Below are 20795 nucleotides of genomic sequence, written 5' to 3'. Positions count from 1 at the left end.
CTAGGTCTTAATAGGCAGTTGGGTCGCATCAAAGAAGCTTCAGGGCAGCTGGGAGTGGGGCCTCCACCTAGAAAGTCTGGAAGGAAGGAGAAGACCACGTCAGGATGTAGAACTTGCGACTTTTCGAGGGACAGGCAGACAGCGGAGTCATTGTCCCTTACCTTCTTTCCTCCCCTCCCTCCTAGAATGGGGGTGGAGTGGGGTGGGCTGGAGAGAAGAGAGGAGGAGGTGGCTGAGGGGACTGCAGCTGGGTGGGCGGTAACCGAGGGGAGGGGAACTGGTGGCGTCCCCATCTCGCCGGGTCCGGAACGGCGACGCGCCCTCGCCCAGCTGATTGGAGGCCTTCAGGCCTCCCGCGTCCGACCGGCAGCCCAATCCTATAAAGCTTCCTCTAAGCTGGGCCCTCCGCAAAGGGGATCCAGAGAGGCTCGCTCCTTGCTTGCTAAGGAACCATGACCGGCCGGGACTCGCTTTCCGACGGGCGCACTAGCAGCAGGGCGCTGGTGCCTGGCGGTTCCCCTAGGGGCTCGCGCCCCCGGGGCTTCGCCATCACGGACCTGCTGGGCTTGGAGGCCGAGCTGCCGGCGCCCGCCGGCCCGGGACAGGGATCCGGCTGCGAGGGTCCAGCGGTCGCGCCGTGCCCGGGCCCGGGGCTTGACGGCTCCAGCCTGGCGCGTGGGGCCCTCCCACTGGGACTCGGCCTCCTCTGTGGCTTCCGCACGCAGCCGCCGGCGGCAGCTCGAGCGCCCTGCCTGCTCCTGACGGACGTGCCGTTCCTGCCGCCCAGGGGCCCCGAGCCCGTTGCCCCGCTGGCTCCCAGCCGTCCGCCGCCTGCGCTCGGCCGCCAGAAGCGCAGCGAGAGCGTCTCCACGTCCGGTAATCAGGCCCGCGCTTTCCGCTCCTGCCCCGGTCCCCTAGGCTCTGAGCCGCGCAGGGGTCACAGACCATCGCCCCACCGAGCCCCTGGCCCCAGCGGCCCAGATCTAAGCGGGGAGCCCAGAGCGAGGCTCTGTCGCGGGAAGGGCATTCGCGGAGCTGCGCCGCCTGCCCCTTGCTGCATCCCAAATCCCTGCCTCTCATCCGGGGTCCTGTTCCCTCAGCGTTGTGGGACTGCCACCACCTGGTTCCGGGTGGAACCCTTTGATGAGACCCTGGGGTCTTCAACAACCATCTCCAGAGGGCCTTTTTTCCCCCCAGCGCCAGGCGCCAGTCTCAGCCTCTGGCAGCTGCGTGGGTCGGGAAGGCCCGGGCCTGTGATGTTCACCAGCAGCACCGAACAAGGTACCAGGTGGAAACGCGGGCGGAAATGATCGAATGATTGACGGGTCCTTGAAGAGCACGGGGCCTCGAGCCCTGGAACTGTCCGCCCCTCGGGGTGCTGAAAAGAGAGTCCCGGGTACCGCGCTCCTCTGCCGGCGCAGCGTCCTCCCAGTCCCCTGTGCAGGAGAAAGAAGCAACCTTGGGGATTCATTGTAGTTACGCCTAGAGATGTGTTCCTGGCCTACCCATTTCCCCAAAGAAATCCAGGCGGGTCTCGGGGAAAGAGAAGGAAGCAATGAAATTCTGTAAAGGACAAGGGCTAAGGAAACGAGTGGTTTTGGGTGTGGGAAAGAAAAGAAAGAATTACACAAGAAAGGGTGGACTGGTGAAGTTACGTGGTAGAATCTAGAGCTGAGCATCCAGGCAGCCAAGGCAAAAAGAGTATACTGGGTCTCCTGATACTAAAAGGAAGCATGTCAGATCAATAGGCAGGCAGGTTTTTGCTCCACTCTAAAAGGACTTTATTTCATGAGCCTCTACGTAAGATAAAATGAAACTCCCTATTAGTGTCACTAAAAATGCAAAAACTGTTTTCATGGGATGGGTTCTTTCTTACAAAACCAAAGGCAGCTAAATCCGACTCTGCCAGCATTTCTGAAAGTCTGGAGCAGAGCTGTCCAAGAAAAATGAAATGTGATTACATGTTTGATGGAAATTTCTCACAGTCACATTAAAAGTGAAATGACTCTAAATACTATATTTTAACCCAACAATGATCGCAAATATTATCATTTTACACATAATCAATACAAAAATATTTTACTTTTTAGGAGCACTAAGTCTTCTAAATCCACCAAGTGATTTATGTTTACAGCATATCTTGATCTTACTGACCACATTTCATGTGCTCAATAACCTTATGTGTCTCATGTCTCATCAGGTTGGACAGCCCAATACAGAATGTTTTAATCCAAGCCAGGTTTCTGGTGAACTAATTGATGGACGAGTAAAACTAGTATTATTTAGTTATTTTTGCCTTTATTCATTTTAAAGATATTTTGAGGCAATTATGCCTTCTAGCGATGAATCTCACAATAGTTTGGTCTTCTAACCTTCTTTTCCATCTAGACTTCTTAATGTAATGGGTATAAAAAGGTAAAGCACAGTGGAGTGGTTCTCAAATTTTCAAGGGCAACTACAAATCATCTGAGCACACTTGTCAAGAATGAGCCTCCTAGACCCCACCTCCAGAGATTCTGATCTGGTGCATCAGGGAAGGAGTGCAGTTCTGACAAGGGTTCTGATGTCACAAGCCCCAGACTTCCTTTGGGAAATGTTGGTGTAGAGGTTAAGATGATGAGGCTGGGGGCATAGGGGTGGATGTGTTTGGAAGCAGTGTGGGGATAGAAAGTGCAATCAGTGGCTGAGTAGTTTTGGCTTCAGATAATCTGGGATTTGAATTCTCAACTTCACCATTTACTACCTGTGTGATCTTGGGCAAATTACTTAACCATTCAGTACCTCAGTTTCCTCATCTGTAAAAATAGGATGATAATAATAGCAGCCATTTTGGTGTTTTATTATTATATAAAGAATACTTGAGATAATGTATGGACAGTGTTAAGCACAGAGCCTGAGATCTAGTAGGCACTAAAAATGCTAGCTCATATTGTAAACTACTCAAATACCCAAGAGGTTCATAACTTCAATCCTCACATTAAAATCCAGGAAATAGAGGGGATAATATGATCACCCTTAAAGTCCTCTTCTTCTTTCTGTGCCAGCAGACGAGGACAGCCAGTCTGAAGACAGGAATGACCTAAAGGCATCCCCCACCTTGGGCAAGAGGAAGAAGCGGCGGCACAGGTACAGGGCCAGGCAGTCCCCTCTGCCTGCCTTTCCTCAGGACACAGCCCAAGGTTTATGGCACCTGCATCTAAGAATTTATGGCCCGGCATGATGGCAGGCCCAGTGGTTTCCTGGTTGGCAATGGGAAGGGCACAGAAGCCATTTGGGAAGATAATTCTGCAGTTCCTAGGAGGCTAGGAAAATGCTACAATCTTGCTAGCATTTTTTGGGAGCATTTTAAGGAGAATTTTGTGGGTCTGTCAAATGGATTTTGTTAGAATGAGCTGATGGAATTCATTAAGAAAGAGCTAAAGAACTGTTTTTGTTTGAATCAAACTTCTGGACTTTACATCGGCTAATCTTTCAGAGGTGGGGTGTTCCATTATCATGAAGTGGCTTCTAGGGTCTGGACAGCAGGGGAAGCAGACACGGTGGTCCTTAAGGCCAGGGAGGCTGCTGTCCCCAGGGGACACGTGCCCACGTGTGTGTTTTGGGGTCCTTGCAGGACAGTTTTCACTGCTCATCAGCTGGAAGAGCTGGAGAAGGCGTTCAGCGAGGCCCACTACCCTGATGTGTATGCCCGAGAAATGCTGGCTGTGAAAACTGAGCTCCCTGAAGACCGGATACAGGTATCTGGGGTCCCTTTTCTCCTTTCCAAAGACACCACAGAGAATGTGTCATTCCCACATTCAGTGAGCCAATCAGCAGTCCCTTCTCTATAGCTAACATGCTCCCTTTGCATAGAAACTGAGGGTCCCTTAGCTGAAGGCACCACAAGAGCATGTCCCTATGACCCTCATGCCTTTTTTCGTTTTATTATTATTTAGTATCAAATCATTCTTTAAAATCACATGATAATGTGTGCTGCAACTAGAAACTATAAAGATATATCAATGAAAAAAAAAAAAAAAAGAGACTACCTCTCCATCTCAAACCCTGAAAGAAATCAACACAAATGCCTGAGGAGACCTTTCTCCACTTTGTGGAGTATATTATCTGCCCCTGAGTATGTATGTGCATATACATATCTACGTGCATATATACACACATTCACATGCATATATAGAATTTTGCTCTTGGTTTTGTCAGAAGATATGTCACTAACTCTTTTTTTTAACAGCTAAACCGTATTTCATAATAGTCTTTTATTAACATAATGTTTTTAATGAGAAATACCACCAGCAACCCAATAGCCTAAGCTCGGAAGGAGCCATTGCCCCAGTGAACTCTTTCCAATCAATGAGAAAAAGCAGGAAACACTGTAGTTGACCTCTTCACACAATGTGGGAAAAGGGAGTTTGATTCTTTAGTTTTTTCATTCCTGACTCTATGGAAACTTCAGTGGACGTGGTCACGACTGTTCCTACCGCGTTGAATGCCCGTGAGTCCGGACCGCACGTGGGCGCCCCTGGGGGCTCCTGGGCGCGCTCCTTGAGGGCGGCTGGTTGGCCCTCGAGAGCTATTTCCTTCAGAAATAGCATGGGATCATGCTCGGGAGAGAAGCTCCGGGCCCAGGGACTCCGCCTCCGCTCCTCCAGGCGCCCCTCTTCACTGTCTCTTCTGTGTGCCCTCTGCTTCTCCTGCCTCCAACCAGGTCTGGTTTCAAAACCGCAGGGCCAAATGGCGCAAGCGGGAGAAGCGCTGGGGCGGCAGCAGCGTGATGGCCGAGTACGGGCTGTACGGGGCTATGGTGCGCCACTGCATCCCGCTGCCCGACTCCGTGCTCAACTCCGCGGAGGGCGGCCTGCTGGGCTCCTGCGCGCCCTGGCTCCTGGGTAAGGAAGGGCCCCCGGGATCGCACGGCTCGAGGTGTTGTAGGAGGTTGGGGAATCCCAGGGTGTCCCCACCGAGACAGCCATTTCCAAAGCAAAGCAACATCAGTTTACTGAGATTCAGGTCCAGAACCGTTCTTATTATTTTTAATTAATAACAAAGCTTGCAGCATCTGGATGGTTGCCTCATTTTTCACAGAGACTGTCTAGGCTGTGTGGAAGTCTCACCGGGCTATGCATGTTAAATATGTATTTGGGATTTAAGGGTGAAATGACATCATTGCATTATATGAAATATGTTTCCCAAGTGTTGAATGCTGTTAGAATTTTTAGAAACCATACAATTTAGGGCACTTGCTAATAGGAAACAGGGCAGTGCTGAGCAGCGACCCCTGGAGACAGTGAGCCCCTCCATCTGAGTCAGGAGGGCTGGCCCCGGGCTTGGTTCTGCCATGAACAACCTGCCGAGTGGCTTTTCTGTCCCTTAGATTTTTGGTGCTCAAACAGTTTCCACTGCTGAGGCCCAGCACTCTCAGGATGCTCCACCCTTGTTGCCCTGTTTGCTGTCGCCAGAAACCAACAGGCAGGGATCACAGATTGTGGGAATGAGTCACAGATGAGTACCTCCGGGCACGGGGGGATTAGTTAGGAGGCTCATGGTGGCATTTTAGGTTTAGATGGAGGAAGTTTTTTGCTCAGCCAACAGTTTTTGAACAGCTACCAAGCAGCCCTATCCTGGGCACTGGAGGTTCCAATCATAGGTTATGTCTTGACTTTGCTCTCAAGGACTGAAACACTAGAGGGAGCATTGTGGGCAGTGATCCAAGCCGGCTCATCTGAAATTGCACAAGCAGGTGGGGGATGGCGCTTACTGGCATCCACGAGACCGCAGCCTTGGGGAAAGTGGGCCCAATGCCAATCACTGTGTCACCCAAAACACCTTTGCTGGATGTGACCCGGGGTCAGACACCTGCTTTAAACCCCTAAGGTGGGAGTTACCTACCTGCCTCTCCTGTAGGCTCCAGAGATAGGCACTGACAAGGACAATTCTAGTGGGATTTAGAGAACAATAAGAAGGAAATTTACTTCATTGCTGAATTTAAATTTTTTTATTTTTATTTTTCCTTTTTTTTTTTTGCAAGGGATGCATAAAAAATCCATGGGGATGATAAGGAAGCCAGGAGGTGAAGATAAGTTGGCAGGACTCTGGGGCTCCGACCACTTCAAAGAAGGTTCTAGCCAGAGTGAGTCAGGACCACAGAGAGGCTTGGATAAAGTGAACTCTGAGAATGGCTTGGAAGATGTGGCTATCGACCTCTCCAGTTCTGCCCGGCAGGAGACCAAGAAAGTGCACCCTGGGGCTGGTGCTCAAGGAGGCTCCAACTCCACCGCACTGGAGGCGCCCCAGCCAGGGAAGGTGGGAGCCATATGAGACCCACAGGTCCTACTGTCAGAGGCTGAAAATGTGCATATTCCTCACTGGCATTTTCCAAAAGACAAAAATGGTCCAAGACTTACACTCTCAGTTTGATTTTCTTCTGACAATGTCAAGATAAAATGCAATGCCACTTGCTTTAGGAGGACAGATGAGTGACCTAGGGAAAATTCTATTTCATTCTAGAATGGAAACGGTTCCTTAATGGCACTTTAACCAGTTAACTTGGTGCAAATCTTTTGATTCTCTTTTGTAGCTTGAGCAGGGAGGATCCAAAGTTCAAAAATGATTTCACTACTGGGCATCATTTGATATGTGCGGTTCAATGTACTGTATAGATGAATAGGTTAGGTCTGATGTCCTCATTCTCAATTAGGAAATATAAAATTGTTTAATCTCCAGAAGAATCTGATATCATTATATTGAAGACTCCATACAGACACATGAATGAATTATATTGTCTTTACCTTGAACTTGGCCTTGGATATTTCAATTTTCTTGTTAGGGAGTAATTTTGTGTTTTCCTGAGTGTCACTTGATAGGCTATGCATATTGGAAATCAAAGAAAGCCATACTCTGGTCGTTTCTGCATTTCCTTTAAAAATAGCATGGGATCATATTTAAACAATTGTTGGATAGCTGGAAACAGTGTTTTTAGGTCAGACCAGGCTTTTGGTCTTTCAAAATTTGTGATTGAAAGCACTTTAGTGACTTGGATTTTGTAAATCTTTCCTTTTGCGTTTCCTTTGCCATTTATTTATTCTTTAAAAATAAACATTTTGTGGTGTGTTTGCTTTTCAAGGCACTCCCTCTATTACACACATGTACATCTCCACTATCTCTGATTCCAGCCAGGCTCTCCCTTCACCCCTTCTCAATCTGGGGACATGTGACACATTTTATTCTTCAGGCTGCAGCTCTTACCATGTGTTGCTTTGTCAAATCCTCTGGGGCAGCAGCTGTGTCTGATTCACTCTTTGGAGTTCAGAGGCCAAAGAGATACCTTCTAGTTGATGGGAAAATGTGGTGCTTCGTGAAGAAGGAAGGGCAGTACAAGGAAAGTGTGGAACTGCTCATTGTGAGGGCTTTCTCTGGGAAGTGACCCAGTGATCTGTCAGGCTAGGCTTGGTGCTCCCATCTCTGCAGGTGAGAAAACAGAAGCTCTCTCCCTTTGGCCTATTTTTCTCATCCTATGCTAGTTCCATACTCTTGGGAAAATTAAACATCACCAATTCCTTTCTGTAGCAACAGAAAATGATAAGCCCTATGTTCTTGTATTAATTCTGGCTAATAGAGATCATAACTGAGGCCTGAGACTGCACCTATAATGAGCGGTTGGCATGAACTCTAGAAGTTCTTCTGTCTTTCCTGTTTAGAGACAGCAGCCCTGGCTCCAGGCTCTGTAGCCACACAGGTTCTGCCTCCCAGAGGGTTCTCAACACATTTCCTCATGTTTACTCCTCAGTTGTTGCTTCCATCCCTCTTCCTTAGCTTATCCTGGATTGAGTTTGGGAGAGGGAACCAGTAAGCTGTGCAACTTATATACATCACACTTAGACAATATGGGCAGCCACTAAAATTGTAACAGTAAGGCGTATTTATTAATGTGGAATGATGCTGACAAAATTTTGCTGAGTAAAAAAAAAATCCCTAAAAAAGAAAAAAGATAGAAACAAACAAATATGTAAAACAGAATGAAAATGAAATGAATAACCTTAACAACTGGTTCTGCATACAAAATATACAAGTAGTGGACAAATCTCTACATAATATTACAAAGGAAAAGGAGAAAATAGGAAGTGGCATGAGAGAAAGGGGCTAGAAGCACTACAGTAAAAATGGAAGGATGCTTTCTTAACATAAGGAACTCTCTTCAATATGGCAGGTTAATATTTTATAATGTATACATACATACACGTGCTTATATGTACATATATAAGAGCAGAGTCTTTGAGGCGGCTTTGCCACCTCTAGCCATGTGACCTTGGATGAGTTACACTACCTTTCTGATCTCTTGGTTTTTCAACTGTAAAATGCAGATGACAGCAGAACACTCATTTTTCTGAAGATTAAATGAGATGACATGAGCAATGTACTTAGCTCAGTTTCTGGTGTAACTGAGGAAGGAGCAAATTAAATATTAACTATTATTACTGTAATTATTGGCATTTCTATTAATATAAAAAATCAAACGAGAAAGTTTGTTATCATTATCATTATTTGACAATATGGGACCAACAAAATAAATCATGGAATAATAGCTTGTTGGAATGGTCTGTAGCAACAACTCAAGAAGAATTCTACGAACACAGCAAAATGTCGCCCTAAGAGCAGGGCTCGGTGTGTCATCGGGCTGCTCTCTCCCTGGCTGTGCAAGGACCAGGAACTCAACTGGCCACGCCCCACAGAGGACCACCGCTGTCCTGTGTGACTAGAGTCTGGAGACGAGGACTTTGAGCCGCTCAGGAACATCATCAGGAATCCAGGACTCAAGCTTGTCCCTGCAAGGTCACTGGAGGCTCCTGAAGTCCAGACATCACAGTGGAGACTACCTATGGCCACATTTCATCAAGGAGTAAACCCCCATCTGCAAGCAGACCCTCTCTCACTCCTCATTGGTCAGCACTGCATGTCACACTCAGGCCTAAGCCAATCACCACCAGCCAGGTGGGCAGAATTCCTTGTTTGGTTTAGTCCAATCAAAATTCACCTCTGGGGCTGGGTTGTGGCCAGCCCCCCGCTCTTTTTGCCCATTACCTAATGTAATTTGGCCCCTTTCAACAAAGAAGAAAGAAAGGGGAATGACTGGTAACCAGCCAACCAATAGGTCATCCCTATGCAGGAGGTAAAGTAGTGTGTGTGTGATATTAAGAGAGAAAACAAGAAACATGTACATAAAGATGAAAAAATAGACGAAAATTCTTTAAAATATTCATAACATTTTTCAGATCATGGACAAATGGATACTTTGAATTTTTAAATATGTTCTAAGTTTTGTAAAATTAGTATGTAAAAATAAAATAATTTTTAATATTAATATTATTAAAATATTAACACCGCTTTCTCAATATAGGGTTAAATTCACATGAGACAAAAACGCTTTTAAAAATATCATATGAAAATTTTTCAGGATAAAGAGTTCACATCTTGCCAGTGACTCCTGCGTGGTTCTCACAGTGCCAATCTGAGGATGGAGAGGCCAGCAGGATTTTACACGTGGTCCTCTCAACCCTCACTCAAATCCCCCAGCAAGTCAGATTGGAATCTGGCTACAGACTGACAGCAGGACTGAATTGTTTCCAGTGTTCAAAATTGTTTGACAGCTGAAATATGGCTGTTAAAATCCAAAAGGAGATTTCAAAAAATTACAATTTTAGTAAGGCGAATTTGGAAACATTCTTAATAGGAACCAGTGTAACCTCAGGACTTGAGGACATTCATGAATTAAGGTGATATTTTCAGAAATGATAGAAGAACAAGATATAACAAATAATGCTTTTTCCTTAGGTTTAATCGTATAAAAACAATATATGAAAACACAATTGTTTTCTATGGTCAATGAATCATGTTCAAATTCATTATCTCTTTGCATTCTCAGAGGGTGAGACATTGGGCTGCAGAGAAATGAAGTGAACCTGCTAAGCCGATTGTCAAATGGATGAGAAACTCAGAGCCAAGGATCGGGAAAACACCCTTAAAGAACAAGGTGATGGCTGAGTCTGTCCCAGGTCAGTGCTTTGATAAGACTGTGATCATCACAGCAGGATAGTATTGGCTCAGGGGGACAAATGGACCCACGCAGCAGGAAAAGGAGCAGGCAGCACACACACGTGTGGACACAAAGTGGGTGTGGCTGACACTGGGGGAGGGCTGGCTTTTTGGTAAGTTACTGGGACAACTGTCCATATGGGAAAACATACAATTGGACCTGTACTTCACACCTTACAGGAAAACACTTCCAGGTGGATTAAAGACATGGTGTATGTGTGGGATGTGTGAAAGGCAAAACTATAAAGCTTTCAGATGTTTTGGTTTAGAAGATCCTTCAATTATCACCATACTGTGGCTTAAAACAATCATTTTAAGCTCACAATTGTGTGCATCTGTTTCAGCTAAGTTCACCAAGCCACAGTCTCTCGCTTTCTCTCAGTCCCACTTTCCCCTCTCTCTTTCTATCGACGTATATACAAGAGTTGTGAAATACTCTCCCTGTTTTCCAGTGCAAACTTCTGCTCCTGGAGGCTCCTGTTCACTGGACTTTGCAGGAGACACACAGGCTCCCCAAACCCCGCTGTGGTGCCTGATGACCTTCAGCTGAACCCTGTAATGCTGCTAAAGTCTGCCCCTCTGGAGAAGTGCTCAGGCAGCATTGTTCTGCCTCAGGAAGCATGCCGATTTTCCTGTGTCATCCTCGATGATCACTGCTACCAGACTTGCCCCCTGCAGGGCACCCCGATGTGCAAGGAATTCAACAACCTGGGAGTTGAAAGCATTGGTCTCAATGCTTTCAACACTCAAGTTCACTCCAGTTCACACTGAACACTCAAGTTCAGTGTGTTCTTTCCCGTATCTGTTACCAGCTGATGAGAATAAACCTGCAGTCATGACAGCTAGGTCCAAGTGACAGGTGCAGAAAGCTGCTCTTACAGAAACGCCCCTCCTTATTAAGAGGCTTTGTCTATCACTCAGAACTGCTTCTATGCAAGATTATCTGTTGAAAGGGAACTGTCCACACCAGGGCATTGTTCTGACTTTTCTGGACTTCCTCAACCCAAAATGCCTTGAAGAAAAAAAAAATGACACTGAGTGTTAGGGTAGGGTCTCACTCTTTCTCCAGGCTGGAGTGCAGTGGCACGATCATAGCTCACCGCAACCTCTAACTCCTGGGCTGAAGTGATCCTCCCACCTCAGTCTCCTGTGTTGCTAGGATTACAGCGTGAGCCACTGCCCCAGCTACTCCAACTTAAGAGTTCCCCCAAGGCTGGCTGCCCTTCTCCTCTCTTTCCATCATGAATGACACGTGGGCATCCCCTGGCGCATGGCTGACCTGTGCCTGCCTGGGTGCTCAGCTTGGCACCCATGTGAGTTTGCAGCCTGAAATTTTAAGTGGAGGAGTTTCTGTGCTTTTCTGCCCTGGTCCCTCTTACTGACCCTCTAAGTCACCAGCCGTGGTCGTCTCCTCTTTGATCCCCGATCTCAACCCGGACTTTGAAATGTGTTTGTTCACATAATTGTCCATTACCCACCCTTCCTGTCATTGCAGAATCTGTTGTTTCATACTGACATTTTAGGACTTTTTTTCACTTCTGTTGAAGATCACCTACTAAAAAGAAGTACTTCCTCCTTTTCACTCTTTCTTTACAAGAATTAATTAAATTTTAATTGACAAAAATTGCATATATTTATGGTGTAAGACATAATGTTTTGGAATGTGTATACATTGTGGAATGGCTAAATCCAGCTAATTAACATAGCATTACCTCACAGTTTTTTTTTGTGGTGTGAACACTGAAAATCTACCCCCTTAGTGATTTCGAGTACATAGTACATTGTTATTAACTATAGTCACCATGTTATACAGGACTTAAACTCATTCCTCCTGCAGAACTGAAATTTTTTGTCCTTCGACCAACCAGGCTGCCTCTTTTCTATTACCCTCTTTAACACAGTCAATTTTGTGCAGTAACTAACTGGGAAGTGGGGGAGATTCTGGGATCTCCTTTACTGTCCCATGTAGGGAGCCCTTGGAGGGCCAGGGATTCCATAACAATGACCAAGGTGAAGCCCAATATTGCACAGGAGTGTCTGTGTGCAGGAGGTGGGGTGGGGGACATTCCTTTTCCCAAGTAATGCAATGAGTCTTACAAGAAATTTCTGCATGGGACACTTCTCTGCCCCAGATCACATCTCCTCAAATACCTCTTACTCCGGCCATTGCCACAGCAACTGGTCTTGTTTCCCACTGTTAAATTCAGTTTAGTCTAAAGCTGCCTCCTTACATATTTAAGTCTGGCCAACAGGTTTCTTTGTACATAGTAAACTATAACCTAACTGGATGCATAAATAGGCTATAACCTACTCTCGTACCAATCACTGACTTTTGGCCAATCACAGGGGGCCAACTGTTCAAACCGTGTTCAAATAAGACAACATCAAGCTGTAACCAGTCCAACTGTTTCTGTACCTCACTTCCGTTTTCTGTGTGTCACTTTCCTTTTTCTGTTCATGAGTCTTCTTTGGCCATGCGGCAGCACTGGTGACTCTCTGAACCTATTCTGGTTCAGGGCTGCCCAATTCACAAATCATGCTTTGCTCAATTAAACTCTGTTACATTTAGTTTGCCTAAGATTTTTCTTTTAACACTGCCCTGGGGCTTCTTTGACTTTGAGATGTGGACGCCTTAGGTACCCCTGCCTGGTACTTCCACCTGTGGACCCTGAAGGGCTTCCTAGAAGTCCATAGCACACACAAGGTAGCCCGTGACCAGTCAGGGGAGTTCTTGTGATAAATTTTCCTCTTCTGCCTCTGTGATGGAGACCTCTGAAGTCATTCTACGCAGCAACGTGAAGATCCTGGGGCACCTAGCCCTGGTTGCCCTTGGCATGACAGACTGGAGAAGGAACACTTGCTGGGCATTCTGTCCAACCCCTCTCCCACTCCTCAGTCCTGCATCCTCTCCCAAGTCAAGGCACCTACCCACAAGCCCACAAGACTGGGAGCAGGAACGGGAGAGGATGCCAGGGACAACAACCCCAGCCATGACTGAATGCATCACAGAATCTGGAAGAATTATTATGACCTAAAATTCCATCTGCAAACACAAACTGGCTTTACCGAGTTCAGTTTTGTAAACAAAGTTTGAGTCCAGTGAAATAGCCACTTTTGTGAATCTAGATGATATACAGTCACTGCCCCAATTGAAAAAATGATTTTGGGATTTCTTATACATGGCCTGAAAATACTGTGAGGGTCAATTTTTCAGTTTCCCCTTGTATTCCTATCAATTTTTTCTCATATTTTTGGAGTTGTCTGCAAGTTAAGAACTTCTAGATCTTCCTGGTGAACATTTACCATACAAAGTTTCCCCTTTTAAACTTTCTTGCATTTTGTCTTACTGTGCATTTTGTCTGATATTTAATTCACATTTATTTGGTAAATGTTTTCTACACTTTTACTATCAACATTTCTAAATATGTTTTAGGTTTAGGTTTGTCTATTTTGGAGTATATAGTTGAGATTTTGAAAATCCATTCCAAAAATCTTTGTCTGTAACTAGAGAATTTACTCCACTTACATCAATTATAATTGTTGACATTTAAATTTTATTTTAACAAATTTATTTTTTGTGTGTATTTGCAAATGTTTTTTACCCTTTCTTTTAAATCTATTTCTCCTTTATTTTCATTTTTCAAACTGCTCAGTTTTCTTACCCCCTTTCCCCCTCTACTAGATTAGAAGGTATATATTCTGCTTGTGTTTGTGGTTAATCTAGAAAATTTAACATGCATATTGATGTAAATGTAAAACTGTCCTGAACATTCGAGGAATTATAGGATGCTACTTTTGATTTCTTAATTACTTTCTACACTCTTGTTCAGGATTTTTCTTTTACCTTGTTTTTTTTCTTAACCCCATGATGCAGGCGTTATTGCTATAATTTCGTATCACTAATGTTTCTTTAGATTTACCCACAAGTGTAACAATTTCCTTGCTCATTGTCTTTCCATTGCAGGCACACCACCCTTATTATCCTCATTTGGGGGACAATTTTCCTTCTTTTGGAAGTAATCCTGAAGTAATAGGGTGAAAAGCTTACAGTTTTTGTTTGTCTGAAAATGTATTTTGTGCTTGTTCTTGAAAGATGATTTCACTAACTACACTATTCAAACTTGACAATTATTTTCCTGAAATACTTTAAAGATTTTACTCAGCTGTCAGCTGTCAGTCTAAACACCATTCCTGTGTAGGTAATCTATCTTCACTCTGGCTCTTTAAAGACTTGCTGCTGATCTTTGGTTTGTGACAGTTTCGCAATCATGTGTAGAGGTGCTGCTTTCGTTTTTATTTAGCTTGATTGGAATTTGTGTACTTCCTGGGCCTGAGTATTGTCTTTCATTAATTCTAGAAATGTTGCAGCTTTTAATTCATTGAATATTTCCTCTCCCCATTCTCTCCAAAACTCCAAATGTGTGTGGGCGCATGTGCGTGTGTGTGTGGTGTGTGTGCATGTGGTGTGTGCATGCACCTGTGGTATATGTGTGGTGTGTGCATGTGTTCGGTGTGTGTGTGGTGTGGTGTGTGTGCGCACACGTGTGTGTGGTGTGCGTGTGGGCATATATAATGTGTGTGTGTGCGTGTGCGTGCATGTATTTGCTCACAAGTGTGCACGTCTGTGTGGTGTATGTGCACGCATGTGTGTGTGAGCATGTGCATGTGTGGTATTTGGTGTGTGTGTGCATGTGTGTGGTGTGTGCACGTGCGTATGTGTGGTGGTGTGTGTGTGTGCGTGTGTGTGGGTGTGTGCCTGTGTGTGGTTTGTGTGCATATGGTGTAGTTGTGTGGGAGTGTGTGGTGTGTGCATGTGTGTGTGGTGTATGTGTGTGCGGGCACATGTGTGGTATGTGTGAGTGCATATGTGTGGTGTGTGTGAAGTGTGTGGTATGTGTAATGTGTGTGTGGTGTTTGTGCATGTGTCTGTTAGTGGTGTGTGCAGGTGCGTGTGTGTGGTATTTGTGACCACGTGTGTGTTGTGTGTGTGTGCTGTATGTATGTGGTGTGTGGGGTGTGTGTGTGTTGTGTGTCTGTGTGTGAATGTGTGTGGTGTGTGTGTGCGTGTGTGTGGTGTGTGTTTGTGATGTGTGCATGTGTGTGGTGTGTGCATGTGTGTAGTGTGTGTGGTGTGTGTGTGCGAGTGTGTGTGATGTGGTTGTGTAGGGGTGTGTGTGGTTGTGTGTGGTGTGTGGTGTGTGTGCATGCTGTGTGGTTGTGTGTGGTGTGTGTGTGGTGTGGTGCCTGTGTGTGGTGTGTGCATGTGTATGACGTGTGTGTGGTGTGTGTGTGTGGTGTGGGGGGGTGTGAGGGTGTGTTTGTGGTGTGTATGGTGTGTGTGGTATGTGCGTGTGGTGTCTATGCATGTGGTGTGTGTGGTGTGTGCATGTGTGTGGTTGTGTGATGTGTGTGCGTGCATGTGTGTGATGTGTATGATGTCTGTGTGGTGTGGTGTGTGGTGTGTGTGTGTGTGGTGCGTGTGGTGTCTTTGTATGTGCGCACTTGTGTGTGTTGTGTGTGGTGTGTGCGTGTGTGTGGTGTGTTTGGTGTATGCGTGTGTGGTGTGTCTGTGTGGTGTGTGCGTGTGTGTGGTGTGCATGTGTGTGCTGTGTCTGTGTGTGGTGTATGTGTGGTGTGTGCGTGTGTCTGGTGTATGTATGGTGTGTCTGTGTGTGTGGTGTGTGTGTTTCATGTGTGCGTGTGTGTGGTGTGTGTCTGTGTGTGTGTGGTGTGTGTTTGATGTGTACGTGTGTGTGGTGTGTGTCTGTGTGTGTGTGGTGTGTGTGGTGTATGTGTGTCTATCCCATGCCCCATCTCTTGCATCCTCTTTTCTAAATTTTCTTTCTTTTTTACTCTATGCTACAATTTCTATTTAATGGGAAAATTTAATTAATTCGGTTATTACTGATATGATGTATGGACATATCTCTTGATCTTATTTTCCCAACTTGCCATCCTTGCTTGTTCCTTCCCCACTCCACCCTTTCCTGTTTTGTTTTGTTTTTTAAATTGACCAACTTTTGTTCCATTTCTTTCACCAATGGTTTGGAAATCACATACTCTTTTTAGTTTTCTAAGAATTATACATAAAATTTAAACATACCTAATCAACATGTGTTTCTATCACTATGTAGAGTTAGCCTGCATTTATATCATTCCTCCATCCAGACAAAAACTTTTGCATGGCTTTACTTTACTTCTACTTCGCCCTGGTCCCCAGCCAAAAAACCTGACGCTTTCCCCAGAGCACCTTCCCAGTGCTCCCATCTGCCGTCTCAAGCCACTTCCCAGGTCTGGCTGCCATTGTCAGAAGCTACTGGACCGGAAATCTACCAAAACGTCAATGCCTGCTTGCACGTAAGTCCAGGATAAAGTTAATTCTAGTTAAACTAATATGAAAAGAAAACCACAAAGGGTGTTCCTGACTATATCCCTCAGTTATAGTTTCTGCCTTGAATTCCAACCCATTTGCCTGCTACCTGCCAGGGGCTCCTCCTCAGAATTTCTCTTCCACCAAGGGATTTGTGTTTTCCCAATTTATCAGACTTTTAAAGGAATCTGTCTATCTATCTATCTATGTATCTATCTATGTATCTATCTATCTATCTATCTATCATCTATGTATCTTCTATCATTATCTATTATCTATCTATCATTTATCTATCATCTATCATTATCTATCTACTATCTATCTATCATCTATCTATCTATCTATCTATCTATCTATCTATCTATCATCTATACACTTCCCATACCCAGTCCTCCGTCTTGATGGAGTATGTATCTTTGCGAGGGCGAACAGATTTCTCATATCCTCATCCAGAATTCCCCGAGTTCAGGACTAACACACTGCCTTGGCCATAGTCAATCTGTGTTGATTAATTTACTAAGGAGACAAAAGCTATTCCGAGAGGGCTCATTATTAGGGAAATGCTCCTGGGCTTCCTTTGATGGCGATATGATCTTAAGGAATGCGTGAGTTCTTCTGGTTGGCTTGTCCTGCGGAAGACTTGACAGATTGCTTAGATAGGCTGGAAAGCAGCATCAGTTACAGCGCCAGGGGGCAGTGTTGGCCAGCTTTACAATTTCTCAACATTCAGCCCGGTAAGAAATTTGACTAATGCTATTAGTTCCTCATCAATAGATACACATCCTCTTGGGTCCCCGCTGGTGTTTTCAGGGCTGGAGCTGTGTTTCATCTCTCTTTGGGACCCACAGAAACTGGTCCCTGAGAAAGCCATGTCCAGCCCTAGCGATCAGCACCTTTGCAGACTAATTCCTCCCCTGCCTGTGGTCTCTGCTCAAAGCTGTGACTGCATCATAAACCTTCACACTTGAGTTTGAGCTGAGAGGCTGGGAAGCCCAAGAAGTTCCTGAGGCGGTAGGCAGAGATGCGATGGCAGTTTTAGTGACCTTTGCCTTCTCAGGACAGAGCAAAGGGGTCGACAGCTCAGATCTAGACAAAGGCTGTTTCCTGGTTTCCCTCTCCCCCTTGTAGCCTCTTATCATGGAGAGATCAAGAAACCAGGTGATTGCTGCAAAACAAGCAACCGAGCAATATCTGCGTGACTGCTCAAGCGGTGCATCTGGCTCCCAGACCACTCAGGGGACAGGGTGGGCCACCAGCAGGCATCAGGACCCCTGGCCCTGCATGTGTGTGGGGACTGGTTCAGGCTTCTGCTGGACGATGAAACTACAGGGCAAAGCCATGAGGGCAAGTGGCCCCTGGTCTTTTGGGCACAGTGGAAAACCTGCTGCTGCCGGTGCCTCTGCCTGGGTGTGGGAGTCTGTTTCTCTGAGCACAGTGTTGAACTTGGGACTATCCTTTTTGTCCTCTGGACTATAAGCCTCCTCCTCTAAGGTCCACACTCTAGTTGTCACTCAAATTCAAACTAAAGCAAACGCTGAGTTCTAGCTGAGGATCCATTTCCTAGCTTCGCCTCTCAATTTTTAGTTTTATGCAAGTCAAAATCTAAACCTTCCCAGCCAGAGCTGGCTGCCATTCTCAGAAGCTACCGGACTGGAAATCTACCAAAATGTCAATGCCTGCTTGCACTTAAGTCCAGGATAAAGTTAATTCTAGTTGAACTAACATGAAAAGAAAACCACAAAGGGTGTTCCTGTCTATATCCCTCAGACATGGGCTTGGGTGGCTATGTCTCTGCTCCAGCCCTAAAGTAGTGTGAGAAACAGCGGTTGTCCCTGGCCCAGAGTGACGGCTCTCCCTTGATGGGGGTGGGGCAGTTGTGAGACAAAGAAGACACTGAACGGAAGGAAGGAGGGCAGGAGTTCTCCAGAGCCAGAGTCCGGTGGTCCTTAGGGAAATCTGTGGAGGGCCCCACACTGGCAGAGGCTGTGATTTTAGGAAAGGAGAAGAAACTCTGGTTATTAAGTCTGGCATGTCCTTAATAGGACTCATACACCTCTTGGAATTTTAGAGCTCAAGGATTCAGAATTTGGATCTCATTGGTTCATTTTGCAGATGAGAAAACTGAGGCCTAGAGATGTCAGGGGCCTTGCTACATGGCAGGTTGGAGGCAGAACAGAGGGCAGAAGCCAGGAGGGGTTCTAGGTCTCTCTCTTGGCTCCCTGTCTAGTGCTATCTGTACACTCAGGAGCTCCATGAAGGAGGAAGCCATTTTTGATCCACACAGGAGGCAAGACGGTGGCCACAGCTCAAAGTTCTCAGAGCTTTGCCCTTGGAGTGACCCCAAGATGTCCCTGTGATCTCAGAGACTTACAGCTGTCAAATAGCACTAAAAGTGATGCCTGGCCTTGAGTGAGAGCAGGCAGTGTGGCTACCGCAGTGGGGGACCCCCAGGAGAGGCAGCTTGGGAATGGGGAAGGGCATTGGCATGTGGGGGGAATTGCTGTGCCCCCCTTGGCCCTGTAGGCCTGGCAGTTAGGGACTGTTCTCCCAGGTGTAATGATTTTCATGGTGTCTTCCTTGAACACTGAGGGCTGCAAGGGGTCTTGTGGGGAAGTCCGTTCTATGGGTGGTGGATGGATGATGTCCCCAGCCTTGCATGCTCATGGATGGCTGGGGTGAGTGATTAAGAGTTACCAGGATTTGGTGCTGCTGGAATTGAGTTACCATGTTGCTCGTGCTGACCAGGAGCTGCCCCACCACAGAGCCCAACTGTTCTGCCTCCTGCACCGCCCTCAGAGCGTCAGAGAGCATAGCTGCCTGGCCGGGCATCCCACAGCCCCAGGAAGGACGCTGGGCAGTTGCTGGATTGCACTCCCACTTCCCAGCTCTTCTTGCACTTGAGGCCACCCTCTCTCATCCTGTGCTTCACTGTGTGTTGTTGGGTTGACCCCGCAGGGTCAGGGGCGCACAGCACATCTGCAGGGCTTGGTGCACAGTGCCACAGTGCATGAGGCTATGGTGTGTTGCAGCCATATGGGATCCTCAAGCCCCCTGCTGAAGCAGATGTATGCACAGACTCCACATACCTCATCCTCACCCGGAGTTTGTGGGGACATCGAGAAATAGGAGCCAGAAGGGAAGGGAGCCCTGTCATCTTGTGAAGCTGCCACCAGGGCAGCCCTGGAGATATAGCTGAGGAAGCTCCTTATTTTTTCTTATGCAATTTTTTTTCTGATCTTTTTATCTATAGGTAAGCTTGCTTAAAAGAACTTTGGGTGGCCTGGGAACTTCAGGACGCTTCGCCAATTACCAGAGGAAGATAAGGCCTGCCCAAAACCGAGCAAACCAGAAACAGTGGCCCCTGTCACCTTTAGATCATTAGCATATCATTATAATGCTAAAGTCCCCATTCATAGAAGAGAATCGTTGCCACTTTCTGCACACGTGTCGTATGAAGAGCCTGTTCATGATCTGCACCTGCGTGTCTGAAGTTTCTCCCTACATAAGCTTACATAGCCCCTGCCCCACATCTAACCCTGTTACATTCCCCAGCTTCCCACCGCTCTGGAAGAAGCTGTCTTTAGAGCAAGCGCTCTCTCCTTCTCCATGCCTGGCCGGGAATAAAACCTGCTTGCCCTTTTCCCCAATCTGGTGATCTTTCTTTGTAGCCGATGCAGAGTAGAGAAAGAACTCAGTGAACTGGTGACGAAGCCAATTCCAGACTCCCAGCATCTGGGTCCTGTACTTGCTCTGAGCTCTGCCATGCTCTTCTTAATTCTGTGTTTTGGTTTTACGGTGCATCTCAGCTATTTGAACAGTGTCTGTCTCTCTCCAATTTGAATTGTGACCTGCTTGCTTGCAGGGATTATAACTGGACCATCCTTGTCCAACTGACAGCCCTCAGCTCTTGATGGTGCACATGGGAGAAGCTCACAGGTTTCTTCTGAGTGTCATTGGAAAGAGGTGTGTGTGTGGAGTCACAGAGACAAATGAAGAGAACAGGAAGAGGGAGAGATGGAGGAAAGAAAAGGAAGGGAGGGCTTTACCAGCTCTTTGGAGACCACTGAGTGCACAGGGAGTGGGTGGGGATCCGTTATCAGCCAAGACTGTTTCTTGAGCATCCGAGCACTGTGACTCTGGAGTAATGGGCATGGCAGGAGCTGTGAAGGCAAATGGCGAAGGCCGTGTTGGTGGGCTCTCTGTCCCTAAAGCTGTTAAATTAAGATGCTCTGGACGCTATGGCTCTGCTACCTACTAGCTGGTGGCCTCGAGTGAGCTTCTGTCCTCCTGATTATTTTCACACATGTACAGCGAGGGCAAGAGCATTCACTGCTGCAGGTTG

At 46.4% G+C, this 20795-nt stretch overlaps 1 protein-coding gene across 3 annotated transcripts; it reads left to right on the top strand.

The window, feature by feature from the left end:
* Nucleotides 1–407: 407 nt before the first annotated feature.
* On the top strand, nucleotides 408–10633 carry VSX1 (visual system homeobox 1). 3 transcript variants are annotated; one of them, XM_054468006.1, is made up of 5 exons: nucleotides 408–876; nucleotides 3048–3126; nucleotides 3614–3737; nucleotides 4703–4883; nucleotides 6023–7107. In XM_054468006.1, exons 1-5 carry the CDS (start codon nucleotides 453–455, stop codon nucleotides 6310–6312), a joined length of 1098 nt encoding a protein of 365 aa, XP_054323981.1. In that variant the 5' UTR covers nucleotides 408–452; the 3' UTR covers nucleotides 6313–7107. The 3 variants fall into 3 exon arrangements, with proteins under 3 accessions (XP_054323981.1, XP_054323982.1, XP_054323983.1); XM_054468007.1 differs by lacking the exon at nucleotides 6023–7107 and adding an exon at nucleotides 10536–10633 and having other exon boundaries at nucleotides 453–876; XM_054468008.1 differs by lacking the exons at nucleotides 4703–4883; nucleotides 6023–7107 and adding an exon at nucleotides 10536–10619 and having other exon boundaries at nucleotides 453–876.
* Nucleotides 10634–20795: the final 10162 nt, after the last annotated feature.

Source organism: Pongo pygmaeus, chromosome 21, assembly GCF_028885625.2.
Source record: "Pongo pygmaeus isolate AG05252 chromosome 21, NHGRI_mPonPyg2-v2.0_pri, whole genome shotgun sequence".
NCBI lineage: Eukaryota > Metazoa > Chordata > Mammalia > Primates > Hominidae > Pongo > Pongo pygmaeus.
Note: the sequence above shows the minus strand (reverse complement) of the source record. Positions and strands in the feature narration are given on the sequence as shown.